An 18,867-nucleotide genomic window follows, 5' to 3' on the forward strand; every position below is an offset into this window, starting at 1 on the left:
ACAAAGTAAGTAGATCATAGTAAACTGACTGTAATTGTTTTTGCAAGAATAAATTGCAGTGGCTAGACCAGGTGTGTAGATAGTACCAACAAATGTCACTAGATTGTGGGATAGGGGAAAGCTCAAGAATGGGACTGAATCATACTTGTGATCTTTTACGTATGCATTAGTTGGTGTTGTTACATATGACCTGCACACTAGAAGATATTGCAGTCTGTTTTTCACAGTTGTTCAGGCTCAGCAATAAGAAAGGGTTGGAAGGGGAACAGACACATGAGCTTGGCTGAGAGCAAGCATGATTGTGGGGAGGTGAGTGAGCAGCAAATGTCGTTGTGTAGGTGGGAGCTGCCAAAATATTTCGGCATTCAAAGAAGAAAGTTTGTGAATGAAATTTCGTGTAAAGATTTCACCACAATGTATAACCCCTTTGCTTTAGTGACTGCTATCCCTATTCTCTTATCATATCTGTGATACACTCTCCCCTACTATGCAATAACACAAGTGAGCTGCCCGCTTTTTGAACTTTTTTGAAGTCTTTCATCAATGCTATCTCTGCTAAGAATTCCATACCACACAGTAATGTGCCAGAAGGGGGTGGACAAGTGTAGTATATGCTGCCACTTCAGTAGATTTTTCCTGCATCTTCTAAAAATTTGTTATTTTAATTACTAGGTGTTTAGTTGGGTTTACAATGGTTGAATTTGTGTTATTTATTATGCAACCAAAATTTAACACAATTTTTTAGCAGTCATATGGAGAACCTCACATGTTTTATTGTTTATATTTAATTGCCACTTTTTGCACCATATAGATGTCTTATTTAGATAATTTTGCACTTTGTTTTGATCTTATCATATGTTTACTTAATGATAAACAACAGCATCATCTATAAACAGTCTGAAAGAGCTGCTTGGATTGTGGAGCAGCAGAGGGCCTATAGCACTTCCTTGGGGAATTCCAGATATCAGTTACATTTCAGTTTATGTCATTTGGTATGATCTGTGGCTTTTTTGACAGAAAATCTTGAATCCAGTTGCAAAACTGCAATAGTGCTCCATAGGCATTTTTTAAAGTGAAAACTGTGTCCAGAACATTGAACTTCAGATACATTGAATTAATTTGATATCTTCTGTCAATAGAACTCATTACTTTGTGTGAATGAAGAGACATACATGTTTATCAAGAATGAGATTTTTTTAAACCATGCTGTCTCTGTCAGCAGATCATTTGCTCAAAGTTATTTCACAGTGTTCGATTACAGTGTATGTTACAAAATCCTATGGCAGATGGATGTCAGTGATATACATTTACAAGTCAACAGATTACAATATTGTGTGCTGGTGACAGCTGTGTAATTTTGCAGTCTTTAGGCATGGATCTTTTTTTCAAGCAAGCAGTTGTTTATGATTGCTAAACATGTATACTCTGCAAGGAACCTGACTGTTGTGTAATCTAGACTGGAAGATTTGCTTTTATTAAGTGATTTCAGTTGCTTCTTCCTTAAAACTAACATCCATTAACACTAATTTATATGGCTCTAAAATTTATTACCTCATTGGCCATCCACTGCTGGGTAAAGGCTTCCATCACACCTTTCCATAGGCTGCAGTCTTAATCTCTACATGGCCTAGCTACTTCTACATATATTTTCTGTTATCTGTCGGCCCCTTTGCCGCAGATAAGGTAATTTTCTGTCTTTTCATATCTTTCTGCAATTCAGCAAAGAACTTATTTCATTCATCTGCCATCCATTCTCACGCGTACCACGTACTGGCACTTCATGTTCATTGTTCATAATTACATCTTTCACTCTATTGTGTTCCTTGATCTCCCATTTATTTATTTATTTATTTATTTATTTTTTCTGCCAACTTATATCTCCCAAATGCTTGCTGCACAACCCTCAGAATTTGAATGGTTTTCACATTAATAGTCAAAGTCCCACTAAAATAATTCAGAACTGGTAATGCATACTGTTTATATATTTACTGTTTCAGACAAAATGGAATCTTTTTTTATGTAGTATGCCAGAACCACACGTCACCAGGTTTACTCGTACATTTATTTCATTTGCTGTGCATACAGTCCTAGTAGTCTGTACTTGTCATTTGTACTGCTTTGTATTAGCATCTGTTTTCCTGATTTGGAAACTCTAGAATAAATGCATGTATACTAGGCCCATTCTCTATGAATAAATGAGTGAATGAATATTTTCAGAAAGCGAAATTTGATTCAAAGCAAGATTCCTTATGTCCCGCGAGGACAACACACTGAAAATAGGCTTTTATAGCACAGAAACAGTAACGTTTTAGTGAAAGTTTGATGATGAGCATCCATTATTATGAGAAAAAGCATGAGGCAGATGTTAAATTGGACTGTAGAATGTAGTCGTCATGAAAACAAAAATGAGACATGAAATGAACTTAAAGCATTACTTACAATGATGTACGTTGAACAAAGATAGGCGGATAAGTAGATAGATAGAGAGAGAGAGAGAGAGAGAGAGAGAGAGAGAGAGAGGGGGGGGGGGGATATTAGAAAAGAGCAGTACCACCAAACTAATTGACTTACTGTTTCTAGGTATTATAAAATGCTTCCAAATACCTGAGATTTACTTATTCTGAGGGCCTTGGTACATTTGGTACATTGAGGAGAAGGCGTTTGAGATGCTGAAAACCTACCGAAAGAATCAAGAAACTTGCAGAACTTAAAAAAAAAAAATTATAAACCTTCTCAGGATGATATCAAGGTGCTTATGTTTTTGCCATTCTGTGACTCAGTAACAGGAATGATTAGCCGGGTCCTGAAGAGGCACAGAATTGATTCAGTCTTCATACCTCCAGATGAATTTGACAACTCTTTAGACCTTTGAAAGATGATGTAGGACTCAGAATGCATGGAATATACAGAATACCATGTGGTTGTGGACAGTTGTATGTTGGGTAGACTATGTGCATTATTGAACAGCACCATGTACAGCATGAGATAGGTTTGTGCCTGTGTTGTGATATCCTAAGAAAGGAGCAGGAGCACAACTTGGTGTGGATAAGGACACCAAAAACAGACATCAAATTGCACTTGATGCAACACTTGTTATTAAAAAGACAGATGGTTTCTGGGATAGTGTCATAAAGGAAGAGGGCAAGATAAAAATTTCTGAAACCACCCTTAAAAAAGACAGCAGGCTGCAGTTTATCACAAGATGAGACTTGGCCATTGGAAGGTTGATGCGCGTGACTAAAATGTTACCTTATTTGGTCCTGGAATGGGTATCAGTGACGTCACAGACGATAGCACTAGTTTACAACAACGGCAGCATCAACTGAAGGTCAGTCCCCACTTGACAATGACCCAGGAGTACTCAGTCAAAAGCTTGTGTATTTTAAACCTCTAGATGTAATTGGAAGCTGATATAGACTGCATGTGACAACGTCACAATTCTCTTATTTAACTAATAACTTTCCCAGCCTCTCATCCCTGAGGGCTAAAGTTCTGTAGCAATATAAATCTTACAGTTTTGGTTTGGGTGAGCTGCCCATTGAAAAAGAGCTTAACATAAAAATTTCTGATTACGCGCAACTGATTATCTTCTTGGCCTCCTAAATTTGCATCTGATTGCATAAGGTAACACAATTCCTGTTGTTGTTGTGGTCTTCAGTCGTGAGCATTCGGGAGGACGACGGTTCAATCCCGTCTCCAGCCATCTTGATTTAGGTTTTCTGTGATGTCCCTAAATTGTTTCAGGCAAGTGCCGGGACGGTTCCTTTGAAAGGGCACAGCCGATTTCCTTCCCAATCCTTCCCTACCCCGAGCTTGCGCTCCGTCTCTAATGACCTCATTGTCGAAGGGACATTAACCACTAACCACCACCACCATCTTCAGTCGTGAGACTGGTTTGATGCAGCTCTCCATGCTACTCTATCCTGTGCTAGCTTCATCATCTCCCAGTACCTACTGCAGCCTACATCCTTCTGAATCTGCTTAGTATATTCATATCTTGGTCTCCCTCTACGATTTTTATCCTCCACACTGCCCTCCAACACTAAATTGGTGATCCCTCGATGTTTCAGAACATGTCCTACCAACTGATCCCTTTTTCTAGTCAAGTTGTGCCACAAGCTCCTATTCTTCCCAATTCTGTTCAATACCTCCTCATTAGTTATGTGATCTACCCATCTAATCTTCAGCATTCTTCTGTAGCACCACATTTTAAAAGCTTCTATTCTTTTCTTGTCTAAGCTATTTATCGTCCACATTTTACTTCCATACAAATACTTTCAAAAACGATTTCCTGACACTTAAATCTATACTCGATGTTAACAAATTTTTCTTCTCCAGAAACACTTTCCTTGCCATTGCCAGTCTACGTTTTATATCCTCTCTAATGCGACCATCATCAGTTATTTTGCTCCCCAAATAGCAAAACTCCTTTACTACTTTAAGTGTCTCATTTCTTAATCTAATTCCCTCAGCATCACCCACCTTAATTCGACTACATTCCATTATCCTCGTTTTGCTTTTGTTGATGTTCATCTTATACCCTCCTTTCAAGACACCGTCCATTCAGTTCAACTGCTCTTCCAAGTCCTTTGAGGTTCGCCGATGACATTGTAATTCTGTCAGCTACAGCAAAGTTTTTATTTCTTCTCCATGAATTTTAATACCTAATCCGAACTTTTCTTTGTTTCCTTTACTGCTTGCTCAATATACAGATTGAATAGCATTGCGGAGAGGCTACAACCCTGTCTCACTCCCTTCCCAACCACTGCTTCTCTTTTATGTCCCTCGACTCATATAACTGCCATCTGCTTCCTGTACAAATTGTAAATAGATTTTCGCTCCCTGTATTTTACCCCTGCCACCTTCAGAATTTGAAAGATAGTATTCCAGTCAGCATTGTCAAAAGCTTTCTCTAAGTCTACAAATGCTAGAAATGTAGGTTTGTCTTTCCTTAATCTTTCTTCTAAGATAAGTCGTAGGGTCAGTATTGCCTCATGTGTTCCAACATTTCTATGGAATCCAAACTGATCATCCTTGAGGTTGGCGTCTACCAGTTTTTCCATTCGTCTGTAAAGAATTCGTCTTAGTATTTTGTAGCTGTGACTTATTAAACTGATAGTTCTGTAATTTTCACATCTGTCTACACCTGCTTTCTTTGGGATTGGAATAATTATATTCTTCTTGAAGTCTGAGGGTATTTCGCCTGTCTCGTACATCTTGCTCATCAGATGGTAGCATTCTGTCAGGACTGGCTCTGCCAAGGCTGTCAGTAGTTCTAATGGAATGTTGTCTATTTCCAGGGCCTTGTTTCGACTCAGGTCTTTCAGTGCTCTGTCATACTCTACACGCAGTATTGTATCTCCCATTTCATCTTCATCTACATCCTCTTCCATTTCAATAATATTGTTCTCAGGAACATTGCCCCTTTATAGATCCTCTATATACTCCTTCCACCTTTCTGCTTTCCCTTCTTTGCTTAGAACTGGGTTTCCATCTGAGCTCTTGATATTCACACAAGTGGTTCTCTTTTCTCCAAAGGCCTCTTTAATTTTCCCGTAGGCAGTATCTATCTTACCCCTCGTGAGATAAGCCTCTACATCCTTACATTTGTCCTCTAGCCATCCCTGCTTAGCCATTTTGCACTTTCTGTCGATCTCATTTTTGAGACGTTTGTATTCCTTTTTGCCTGCTTCACTAACTGCATTTTTGTATTTTCTCCTTTCATCAATAAAATTCAGTATCTCTTCTGTTACCCAAGGATTTCTACTAGCCCTCGTCTTTTTACCTACTTGATCCTCTGCAGCCTTCACTATTTCATTTCTCAAAGCTACCCATTCTTCTTCTACTGTCCCCCCCCCCCCCCCCCCCCCATTCCTGTCAATTGTTCGCTTATGCTCTCCCTGAAACTCTGTACAATCTCTGGTTCTTTCAGTTTATCCAGGTCCCATCCCCTTAAATTCCCATGTTTCTTCAGTTTTAATCTACAGTTCTTAACCAATAGATTGTGGTCAGAGTCCATATCTGCCCCTGCAAATTTTTTACGGTTTAAAACCTGGTTCCTAAATCTCTGTCATACCATTATATAATCTGTCTGAAAGCTTCTAGTATCTCCAGGCTTCTTCCATGTATACAACCTTCTTTCATGATTCTTGAACCAAGTGTTAGCTATGATTAAGTTGTGCTCTGTGCAAAATTCTACCAGACGGCTTCCTCTTACATTTCTCTCCCCCAATCCATATTCACCCACTATGTTTCTTTCTCTCCCTTTTCCTACTCTCGAATTCCAGTCACCCATGACTATTAAATTTTCGTCTCCCTTCACTACCTGAATAATTTCTTTTATCTCATCATACATTTTATCAATTTCTTCATCATCTGCAGAGCTAGTTGGAATATAACCTTGTACTACTGTAGTAGGCATGAGCTTCGTGCCCATCTTGTCCACAATAATGCGTTCACTATGCTGTTTGTAGTAGCTTACCCGCCCTCCTGTTTTTTTAATACATTATTAAACCTACTACTGCATTACCCCTATTTCATTTTGTATTTATAACCCTGTGTTCACCTGACCAAAAGTCTTGTTCCTCCTGTCACCGAACTTCACTAATTCCCACTATATCTAACTTTAACCTATCCATTTCCCTTTTTAGATTTTCTAACCTACCTGCCCGATTAAGGGATCTGACATTCCATGCTCCGTCCGTAGAACACCAGTTTTCTTTCTCCTGATAACGACGTCCTCTTGAGTAGTCCCTGCTCGGGGATCTGAATGGGGGACTATTTTACCTCCGGAATATTTTACCCAAGAGGACACCATCATTATTTAATCATACAGTAAAGGTATATGCCCTCGGGAAAAATTACGGCTGTAGTTTTCCCTTGCTTTCAGCCGTTCGCAGTACCACAACAGCAAGGCCATTTTGGTTAGTGTTACAGGGCCAGATCAGTCAGTCATCCAGACTGTTGCCCCTGCAACTACTGAAAAGGCTGCTGCCCCTGCAACTACTGACAAGGCTGCTGCCCCTCTTCAGGAACCACACGTTTGTCTGGCCTCTGAACAGATACATCTCCATTGTGGTTGCACCTACGGTATGGCTATCTGTATCGTTGAGGCACACAAGCCTCCCCACCAACGGCAAGGTCCATGGTTCATGGGGGGGACTGTAGTTACATAGCTTGTAAAAATATGAGAGAGAGAGGGGGGGGGGGGGGAGAGGGTCAATACAATGCTTCATACTGTTTGTTACCCTTTCACCCAGCAAAATAATGAAATTATAACCGGTGCATTAAGATCAAGAATTAAAAAAATTAAAAATTAATTAAATTAGATTAAGTGTTCCACTAAATATGTAACACTAATACAAGAAGTTGATCAGTTGTTAAAATCAGTGCTTGATTTCAGCGATAAATGAGAAAAAACTGTAAATATTGGCTCCACTTCGCATAATGTGTAATGATGGAAACTCAACTTATTACCTTCTGTCACATGACTCAGATATTGGTTTCAATCTTTTAATATGACACAGATAGATGTGTGCATAGTCTTAGTTGACTCATAAATATTGGGACCAACTGACCTAGGTAGTAAAGCTGGAGCCAAAGATATAAAATAAAAAAAATCCACAGAATTATACTCAAAGAGTATGTGAATTAACGATCCTGCCTTTGTGTATTCACTGGAATAAATGTGAGGTATAGGAATTGATAAGTAAATAGAATTTCCTTAATGTTCCTGCTGCCTTATCAGACCTCCTCTGGCAGCACAACACTTGTGTGTGTTTATTAATGTGATGAATAGGAGGAACCTGTAAGTCATACAAGAAACCTCTGACTTTCTAGTTAGATATATACATGCTCCCTTATTGGTTCAAAAAAGCTTTTTGTTGTGGATTTTCTGGTAAATACATTTGTAGTTTGTCTGTAAAATTACGTCTTGGTATTTCAACTGCAGCCATGTATTTTATTGTACTAAGTGTTCACACTGTTTTTCTGTCATATTTTGTTGGAGAAATGAAAATAATTTTTCTGTAATTAATTTTTCCAGGTACATGAGAAGGATGTGATTGGAATTGCCCATCATCCCCATCAAAACCTACTGTGCACATACAGTGAAGATGGACTTCTGAGGCTGTGGAAGCCTTAAGGCCTCCTAGATCAGTTTAGAAGGTGCCTCTAAAAATGATACGGAAGCATGCAGTGTAATAAATAGACCTGGAAGTGCCGTGGACACTTTGATAAAAGTGAAAAGTTAGTTATACAGCACATTGTTTGTGGCATCTAAAACGAGGTGTTTTGGTGTCTTAATAACTTTTTTTTCTACATGTCTGTTGAGGAAAGTATGCTTCCTCGGATCATTCCAGCAGTGCCTGATTACAGAAACTAAGACTCAGTTGTCATACATAATGTGATTTCCTTGAAGGTTGTCACAATTGCCGAAGGTTTCGAGTTATAATTTAAATATTCCAGAAATATTTTATTAATGGATATGAATTTGTGTTTGTTTGAAATAAACTGATGTTGGTGAGACACTCATCAATCCTGAAGTGGCTGTCTTTGTCAATAGATATTAATCTTTTGTTTCTATGATTTATTCGATCTGTAGGCAAAATGTGTATGTATGATTTTTGTATACGTGGTTTTCCTTTCTTCTCAAATTGCTCAGTAGTAATTATCCATAAAAATTATTGATACACAAATGTTTTCTGCAGTTTGCATTGAAATTGCCTCAGTTTTGTAACATTTTTGGCTCCTTGAAAAGATGTTCTTTATTTTTCGTAATCACAAGAGGTTACTGTGGAACTTGAGGCATCTTTGTTTAGAAAATTTGAAATAATGTTTAGCAACAATAAATTCCACTCTTACATTCTGCTTTCCTGTAGATTTATGTTTTTATGATGAACAATACAAGAAGTGCATCTTGTGAATGTGTTTGTGATTATGATTGTGACACCAGTGTCTATCTGAACTTCAGATTGATGTACTGTTGGCTTACATAATTGCAAGATTTGATTGTTTCTGGAGATCTGCTACAGTTACTGGATTCTTTGTTTGACGTTTTGTATTTTAACGATGGTGACCAGTGGTGGAGCAAAAACAAACATTATCATTTGTCAATGTGAGTGTTTTTAAGAACATGCCAGTAATTTAAAGATGATGTGTGATATGTATATAATAAAAAAAGTGTTAAGATATTTGGTGTAAATTACTTTTATATTCACTTCAAATTTTTTATCTTAATTTGAAAACAAAATTTAAGTTCCCTTGTAGTTGAACTATAATTGCTTAAATAGTTTTTCATATAGAGTCATTGTTTAACACTTTAAATGTTTCCTTATCTGTATAAGAAACGGCTACAGATTACACTTCATTTGTACACTGCTATCTGATGTCTATTTTCAGAATATGTTTATTCACAAAATGATTATAGCAGCTGTGGTGTCGTATCTGTTGTTTTAGAAATGACTTAAGTAGTGCACATTTCAGGACGTATGTAATCCGTTTGGTGCCAAATTGCTCTAATTATTTTTGAAAGAGTTTGATGTAATGTGGCAGTCATTATTTAATTGTGGTAATTTTTCTTCTCTATTTTTTCTCCAAATGAAGGTGAAGGTTTTAGCAACTTTTTGTGTTAACATAAGGGGGATTCAGTGATCTTTGTGATTCGTTTTGCTTGAGAACATCTGTGTTGTTGTCTTTGAGGCACTCAGTTTCTTCAAGTAAATTTGTGAGGCTGTAATTGATTTTGTTGAGATTGTAGAGAATGATATGACTGATGAGTTTCTTGGTTGTACAGTAACAGATGCGGTTTCAAAGTATCTAGGAATGGAAAATCCAGGATGGAATGTAACAGTATTATGAAAAGTAAAGTTGCTACTTACCATATAGCAGAGGTGCTGAGTCGCAGATACACACAATAAAAAGACTGTCAAGAATAAAGCTTTCGGCCATTAAGGCCTTCGTCAACACACACACACACACACACACACACACACGACTGCAGTCCCAGGCAGCTGAAACCACACTACGGGCAGCAGCACCAGTGCATGATGGGAGTGGCCACTGGGTGGGCTGTGCCATATGAATCCTTCCCACCAACACCAGGTTTTCTGAACTGCGCATGTGTGAACTTTCCCTGCTACTCTCCTGGCCTCAATCTTCGTTAGGCACTGTCCCCGTCCTTCCAGCCCCTTCCCTGTTCCCATTCCAGCACTCCACAGCCATCATTCCACCATCACACCCAGTCTTTTTATTTTCTCCTTTTCCACTACTTGCCCCCCCACCCCACCTACCCACCTCTCCCCTGCTTTCCATCTTACCTGCAGTACTTTATTGTCTGCCGTCCCCACCATACTATCCCTCTCCCTCGCCGTCCTTACCCCCAACCAGTCACAACTCCCATCAAGCACTGGTGCTGCTGCTTGCAGTGTGTTTTCAGATGCCTGAAACTGCAGTTGTGTGTGTGTGTGTGTGTGTGTGTGTGTGTGTGTGTTTGTCTTCTGTTGCTGACAAAGGCCTTCATGGCCGAAAGCTTCATTTGTGCCTATCTGCGACTCAGCATCTCCACAATATAGTGAGTAGCAACTTCCCTTTTCATATTGTTCAAAGTATTTAGTATTGATGAAGACTTGTCTCTAATTTTTTCAGTAATATCATAATATTCTAAGGCTCTCAGATCTTACAGGACAAGTCCTTGATCATTCTTTCCAGTGAGAGGTTTGAATAACTGTAATCTATTAAGAGGCTTATGCCCTTCCTACCTCACACATTGAGTTTTAGAGAGTTTTATGATGTCTCAGCAGCTGTGTTGGCCTCATCATGGGCCATCCCACTCATTTCTTTGCTGCTGTTGGGTTATCCTCAGCCATAGACCTCTGTTTCTTCTCTCCAGCCTTTGCCGATTCTGCTCAGCAGGGACTCGCTGATGACCATCGTTCCAATGACCACTTCCAACTGTGGGCCCACTACCAGATGGAGCAGTCCTTGAAAGGAAGCTGCCAAGATGGATGCTGTTCTGCCAGCTGGCTGTGTTTGAACACCAAGGCAGCGTCCAGTAATGGATGGATCACATGTGATCCACCATCTACATCTAAATCTACCTAGACAATCCGCAAGCCACCGAAAGGTGCATGGCGGAAGGTAGCCTGTACCACTACTTGTCATTTCCCCTCCCGTTCCACTCGAAAATAGAGTGTTCCTTACACACGATGTATGTTGACGGTAGTAGAATCATTCGGCAGTCAGCTTCAAATGCCAGTTCACTAAATTTTCTCAGTAGTCCTCAAAAAGAAACTTACGTGTACCAAAGTCCTCATTTTGTCTTAGAAAGCAGCCTGTACCTTGGTAGACATTGAGTGCCCCTCAGCAATTCATGTGAGGTGAACATTTGTACAGCAGTTTTAGGGTTTACCAACACCAGAAAACCACACAGCCTGTCAAGTAGCAATAGCTAAAGCTCAGTGAATAATCAAGGGGAGCAAGAAAGGTTCATGGCAAGTGTTTCTGGACTCTTATCGACCACTGCACTTTTTCAACAAAAGTATGGGAAGCCACCAGGATGATTTCTGGTAAATGCAGTTGTTTACCTATACCAGCATCAGTTTTACCAAATGATGCCCAGAGATATTGCCCAGGCAATGACAGAGCATTTTGCAATGACTGCTGCCACTGTCCAGCAGGATTCTGCTGCTTCGTTGATTGAAAGTGAAATCTCATAGAAATTTTGAATAAAAATTAACAATCTTTATTATTAGAATTATATGCATTTTTATTATTGAGAATAATTGTTCAGAATAAAAAGTTTTAGTTATCATCTAAGAAGATTTATTGGGGGACAAGTCCTGTTTTGTGTATTTTATTATTTGCATGGTAGCCAGTCCTTTCCAATAGAATTGGAGACGTACTTGGAGTCTTAATAGGCAAAGTAGTCAAAGGTGGTAAAAAGTCTTCTTTGCCAGTCACACTGTTAAAGGTTACCAATGGCCAGAAGTTTATATCAATAATTTATATATCTGTGTATTGAAAAATCACTAGTTCACTACGCAGGTCTCTTGTAACAAGATACTTACCATCTAATACGTGTTGTATATAAAAACACTGTAAAAACCATAAAAGATCAGAATTGTGCAAAATCCTGTTTTTTAGTAAAAATTAAATTATTCTACAAATAAGAAGAATATTTAACAACTCGGTAGTTTGAAGACTACTCCGAGCTGTACATCACAACAAGCTAACTTAAAATATAAATGAAACCTCGCAAGACTGGAAGAAGAGTGGCTGGAAGTGACAGACATTAAACTGCACCTAGTAAACTGGACAGCTCGGCTGTGGCATACGTTCTTCCAGCCAGCCAGACAGAATGTGTTCTTTCTCAGTTGTTTCTACATAGGAACAGCCTTGTGGTGATTGGCTCCTAGCTCCAGGCAAATGACCCTTCAGTGTGTGGCGCTTGTGGCACACAGATAAGTGTGTGTCACATTTTTGTTGACTTTGTGTTAATTCGTACAAGAGAACAGCAGCTAATTTACCTACAGTTTTCTCACCTATTTTAAAAGTATGTATGTGGTACAATTCTTAGGGTTCAGTGAAATATCCAACTTATCTTCATTATGTTAGCTGGATCATCTATGTTTTTTGTAAGTTAGTAGCCAGCCATATATCACTGTGTAATTATTTTAACTTTTCTCTTGTATTACTTGTGTTTTAATTGACATTTTTAGTGTTTAATCAAATTTACAATGTCTTAAATGATATAAGATACTGTTATCATAGGGGACGGTGAATGAGATTTGAAGAGAGTGAGCATAATTTTGTGTGAGAATGACTATTTGTTCTATAATAATTTAGACTTTTTATCCTCATTCATTTCTACCAAATTTGTAAGAGCACTGGTAACTGTAAGAAACTGACAAGACTAGAAGTGGTAGTTTCATACTTTCTGCGATATGATCAGCGCTCTCGCACCTCATTTGTCAACATAAACTGTTTCAAAACAGCGTACCGAAGTATTACAGTGTTACCGAAGTATTACAGTGTACTGTTTCATTCGTTTCAAAACAGCTATGTATTTCCGTTTGCCCATCTCTAATCTACATTGAGTGCAAAAGTGTGCGTGCACGCACCCACACACACACACGCGCGCGCGCGCAGCGCGCGCGCGTGCGCGCACGCACACGCGCACGCGCACGCGCACGCGCACGCGCACGCGCACGCGCACGCACACGCACACGCACACGCACACGCACACGCACACGCACACGCACACGCACACGCACACGCACACGCACACGCACACGCACACGCACACGCACACGCACACGCACACGCACACGCACACGCACACGCACACGCACACGCACACGCACACGCACACGCACACGCACACGCACACGCACACGCACACGCACACGCACACGCACACGCACACGCACACGCACACGCACACGCACACGCACACGCACACACACACACACACACACACACACACACACACACACACACACACACACAGCTTTTAACCACAGGAGTGTCCAGCAGCACAGTCATTGCCCGCAGCACATGCGTGGAAGGTCTTTCTGTGGCCCCCAGCAGGTGGCACAAGGAGTGCTGCTTTCCCCCAACTGTGAGCATCTTCCTGCACATGCGTATTGCCTGTTCATGGCATGATAAATTTCGATTCTGTCACGTGATTATCGTCATTCATGTCTTGCAGAAGTGACAACAGCACTATCTGAAGACCACCACCTGAAGATGTCAAGCAGTGAAATATTGGGGGATTCACACAATGCCATCTGGCAGCAAACCTGGGAACTGTACTTGCAACAGATCCACTGGGAAAGCCTGAAAAAGTCATTTCTTATCAATTGTCATGGTATTATTACCATACTCTCCCACTGAGAAAACTTCATTTAGAATGTGGATGTTTCGAATACAACATCAGTAAAATTTCAGTATCCCTTGAACCAAACACTTCTTTCTCCTCATCAGGTGACAATAAGTAGTACAAAAACTGTACAATACCCTGGCTAGAATCCACTAAAAATACTTGTTCTTTCATCTTCCCTTTGAGAGCGTGGTGTAAGCTAGACAACTGTTTATTTCAGTGCACCACTTCCACTCTTGGAGCTGCTAACTCCTGAACTTGACAACTCTTATCTTCCTGCACCACGTTTTAATTAACCATACTACCTTGCACCAAGGTAGTGCCAGCCTACATTTTAATGTCAATTTTATGTGTGCACCCATTGTGTGCAGTCCCTCTACTGCATCAATGTTTACACCATCTTTAGTGAAAAATGTTAATTCATTCAGACGAACCAAATATTGTGTACCTAGGCCTATAACTCTTTAATTGTGACAGGGAGCACATTTCACCTTCCGAAAACTCGATTAACAATACAATTTCAGTTGAGGTTAACTGTATTGTAGAACTTAAACTACTTATGTACAGCTGCTTTCCTGATGCTAACCACCTCCGCTCTCTCACTACCTGGTGAAGCTGCTTTGTCAACTTGGACACACTACCTTCGGGAGAACTCTGTGCGAATAGCAGATTTAGTGGCTAACTCATCCTTGTTGAGCTAGTTCAATCCAGGGAACACTCTAATTACTGTTCTTGCAATACGATTGCAAAACGGTGCAAGCATACAGGAAATATCACCAATACCTTATATACTAACAACATGCCAGCAAAATGCATGAACATGCTCAGCTATCAATTATGGTGCAGGGAACTATCAGAGTGGAAAGTGACTGGGGTTGTGTGGGTGTAAATAATTAACAAGTTTTAAATAGAATTATTGACAATAAAATTCAACAAAACAGAACTCATAATTAATATCAAATACAAGTAAAACTGTAGGCCCTCAATTTACAAATTGCAAAATTTAATATCTAGTGCAACATAACAAACAGTAAAATCCTCTGCTCCTTAAAATACCTTTAGCTTCACAATAATAAGAATTTATGAAATAATATACAACAATATTATAAAATATATATGAGTTGAAGATAGAGCGGAGAGAAAGGAAAGGAAAGGGAAGGGATAACTGATGTCAGCTGCATTGGAACATTACGCAGAATCAGTGGCGACGAGTGAGACTGCGTACTGGACTAGGATTTGAACTCGGAATCTGCTAACCAGCTAGGTGCGTTAAGCACTGCTCCATCCAGGACACATTGTTATCGCAACTGTGCAGACTGTCTCAGCATGCCTCATGGCCAACCCACACAACCACTGAGCGCCACCTATTCCATAGTCCCTGTACATTTCCTCCATGTTCGTGACTCTGAGATTCCTGCAGGAGGTAGGATGTATCTGGTGTATCCAAACTGAAGAAAGTGGATCCATTGCCCATCTAGGCAAATTAATTATATGAATGCATGGTGTCTGTTCTTTTGGACATGTCCGCTCGGGACATAATATCCAAAGTAACCCCAGCAGAAGCTGACCACCAAAGCCCCAAACTAATAAGTGAAATGCATTCAAAGTTGCGAATGTGAACAACAATCAGCTATATAATGGAGTAACAATGAAAATTTGTGCCGAACTGGAACTCGGACCCAGATATCTTACTTATTGTCAGCAGTCACCTTACCATTAGGCAGTCTGAGCATGACTCGTGGTCAGACCCAAACTTCCTTAACCTGTACTCATACATCCATTATGTATGTTCCCATGTAGGGGAGACATTTTAATTGAAAGTCGATTGCCCGGTGTCGGCAGGTAAATATGATATTGTGGTGCCTGTGTTGTTCAGAAAAATGATGAAATGTTCCTTCAGACAACTATGCATGTCCAAAGGAACAGGCACTGCAGCAACTACTGCTGTTAACAAATACATTAAATGTCATCTTCCGTACAAGAATTACATAATACGAGGGTTGGAACTTAAATAGTGACTGTTATCTATTCACAACATACAAAAGAGTTCCGTGTTTGCACCTGTTACTGTCCTTCAAAGTAGCCACCAACATTGTGTAGAACCTGTTGTGAGCAATGTGGAAGGCGTAGTATACTGTTAGCAGTGCCTGTCGTGTTGATGGTGCGAATGGAGTGGTCTTCTGCCTGTTGAATCTGTGGAACAGTTCTGAAGCGAATACAATGAAGTGGTTCCTTCATCTTCGGAATCAAATCAGTCACAAGAACTTAAGTCCGGGGAGTATGGTGGATGATAAAGTACTTCCCAGTCCCATCGACGTAACAGAGCAGGCACAGCTTGCACTGTATGCGTCTGCGCATTGTCATGTAAAATGATGGGTGGGTTGCTCAGAAAGTGTCACCCCTTCTTTCACAATACTGATTGCAGGTGGTGCTCCAAAAACAAACATTAATACTGTGCATTGACAGTATGCCATGGAGGAACTTAATGTGTTAGGATAACATTATCACAGTCTTACACGAGAATCACCATAACTTTAGACCACTCCATTCTCGCCATCAACTGAACAGGCTCTGTTAACGGCATACTACGCCTTCCACATCACTGGCAACGGGTTCTACACAATACGGGTGACTACTTTGAAGGACAGGAACAGGTGCAAACATGTAACTCTTTTGTATCGGTTGTGAATAAGTAGTTGCCACTATTTAAGTTCCAACCCTTTATGTATGTAGGAGTACAGGATGTGACGTAGGATTGATGACATAAGGAAATTAGAGCCCAGCCATGAATCGTGCACTGATAGCCAAAGCAGTTAAGGCAAACAGTTGTGTAAAGTAGGAAATCCAGGCTCAAGTCCAGCCTGCAAAAATTGTCATTGTCATTCCAATATACAGCTGATGGTTACCCTTATTCACAACTGCAAATATCTTTCATATATTTCATAATGACTGTAGTTGCTGCAGTGCCTGTTCCTTCGAACATTGCATCGTACTTCTGAACAACACAGGCACGTCAATATTGTATTCAAGCTAATAGTAATTCAAGTAATTATCAAGAAAAATAGTAAACAGACCCTAAAATACTCAGAACAAGGCTACCCATTGCTAACCACAGTACATGGGATCAATAATTCAACCAACCCCAGCAATAAGAACGAGAACAAAAAGTTCTTTAAGTCCAGTTAAAAGTAAAATACAGGTTGAATAGTGCTTAACACACTAGGACCATGCAATGGCCTCGCCATTATGACAATATGATAACTTGCACAACTTAAACTGAAACCCAGTCAGACGCAGGTGTCCACACAACCAAAGTTTTGCACTGAACACAACCAGCAAAATCTCATTTAACACTGCCACTACCGAGGACAAACATTGGCTAAAATCATCTTGCTTTTGTCAGTACCTCCTCTGCTGGACCCCAGACTCTAGCAGCATCCTTTCGCCCAAACAAAGTTTGATGCTCTGTGTTGACGAGTAACCAACAAAGCCCACACCCAAGAATCCAATGAGGCTCCCTGCACTGCTTTGTTATGCAGTCTTCTTGCTCGGCCACGTCCAGATAGCTGCTTTCTCAGATACATGGTTCCTGTAGTACTGACCCTGTTCATACTGTTGCGTCTCTATTGATGCTCTTCCTGTCACCTTGATGACAGTTGCTGCCCCATCCTCCAAATACAGGGGCCATTATCTCTGGCTGCCAGCAGCCAAGTGCCTCCAAGTTACCACTGCTCATTAGCCATGCTGAGATGTAAACAACACCGGATGGCATGTCAAATGTAGCCCAGCACCATATCTAAAGTCTTGCCCTCCTGTTGCCCACAGTCCCCAGAACTGGCTCAAGTTGACGCAGCTTCCCTGTTCCAACACCTACTCTCCCTGTGCTGTCACCTCACGCCACTCCTAGCGTCAGGGTGGCTCTGTGCTCTTCGGTTTTGCACTAGCGGGTGCATTTTCTCTGGCAGGAATGCAACAACATTGCTGGCACCAGCTGCTGGCAGTGTAGGAACTTCAGCTGGGCAAGAATCACTCATTCACAGAACATACACAACAATGGAGGACTGAAGGTCAGATTAAATGTAGCCATCTTTTCTAATTCACCATTCACTTGCTTCATTTAATTTTGACATTTGTCGCACCAGCATCTACCAACATTTCCTTCAGGTCCTCTGCATCTAAGTTCAGTAGGTCGTTGCATGTTGCAAACGTTTTGCAGAATTGCTGGTGTTGTACAATTCAGTAGCAATAGCGAATTTCCCAAAAGCCTCTGATTATTGTAATAATTCAGCTTTATGTAGCAGTTCACACTAGTAGACTGCCATTCCTCAAATGCTTGACAAATTCTGATGTACAGGGTGACAATTATTGAACTGTATGAAAAAAACACAAATTATTTACAAACTGTGGCGTTCACACACACTATTAAACATGTAAACGGCTCTACAGATATTCTTATCTAGGTTATGGCATGTTCGATATGCCTGCCATCATTGGCAATAATGTGGTGCAGATGGATAGCGAAATTATGCATGACCTGCTGAAGTGTTGGAACATCGATGTTGTCAATGACTTCCTGAATGGTTGTTTTCAGGTCAGCGTTGATTTTGGGGTTATTGCTGTACACCTTGTCTTTAATATAGCCCCACACAAAGGAATTGCACATGTTCAGATCTGGAGAATATGGCGGCCAATCGAGGCCCTTGCCAGTGGCCTCTGGGTACACCAGAGCCAGAATGCTGTCCACAAACTGCTCTTCCTCGACGTGAAACACTGTCCTGCTTCGATGGGCTCGAGCTCTGTCTTGCATGAACCACACCTTCTCGAAATCAGAGCCACTCTGGATAATGGGGATGAAATAATCTTCCAAAACCTTCCCGTACCGTAAGGTAGTCACCATGTAATCAAGGAATATTGCACCAATTATTCTGTGATGGACCCTGCACACCACACAATGACCCATTGAGGAGGAAGAGACTTCTCCATCGCGA

General features: G+C 40.5%; 1 protein-coding gene across 1 annotated transcript in view; it reads left to right on the top strand.

The window, feature by feature from the left end:
* The window catches only part of LOC126278178 (WD40 repeat-containing protein SMU1), a 96,121-nt gene extending 87,253 nt beyond the window's left edge, over positions 1-8,868 (top strand). Inside the window, exon 11 of the mRNA XM_049978079.1 lies at positions 8,045-8,868. Coding sequence (XP_049834036.1) covers positions 8,045-8,143 — 99 coding nt within the window. The 3' untranslated portion in view covers positions 8,144-8,868. The remainder of the gene's footprint in view (positions 1-8,044) is intronic.
* The last annotated feature ends 9,999 nt before the right edge of the window (positions 8,869-18,867 follow it).

This window comes from Schistocerca gregaria, chromosome 6 (genome assembly GCF_023897955.1).
Source record: "Schistocerca gregaria isolate iqSchGreg1 chromosome 6, iqSchGreg1.2, whole genome shotgun sequence".
In the NCBI taxonomy this organism is placed as follows: Eukaryota; Metazoa; Arthropoda; class Insecta; order Orthoptera; family Acrididae; genus Schistocerca; species Schistocerca gregaria.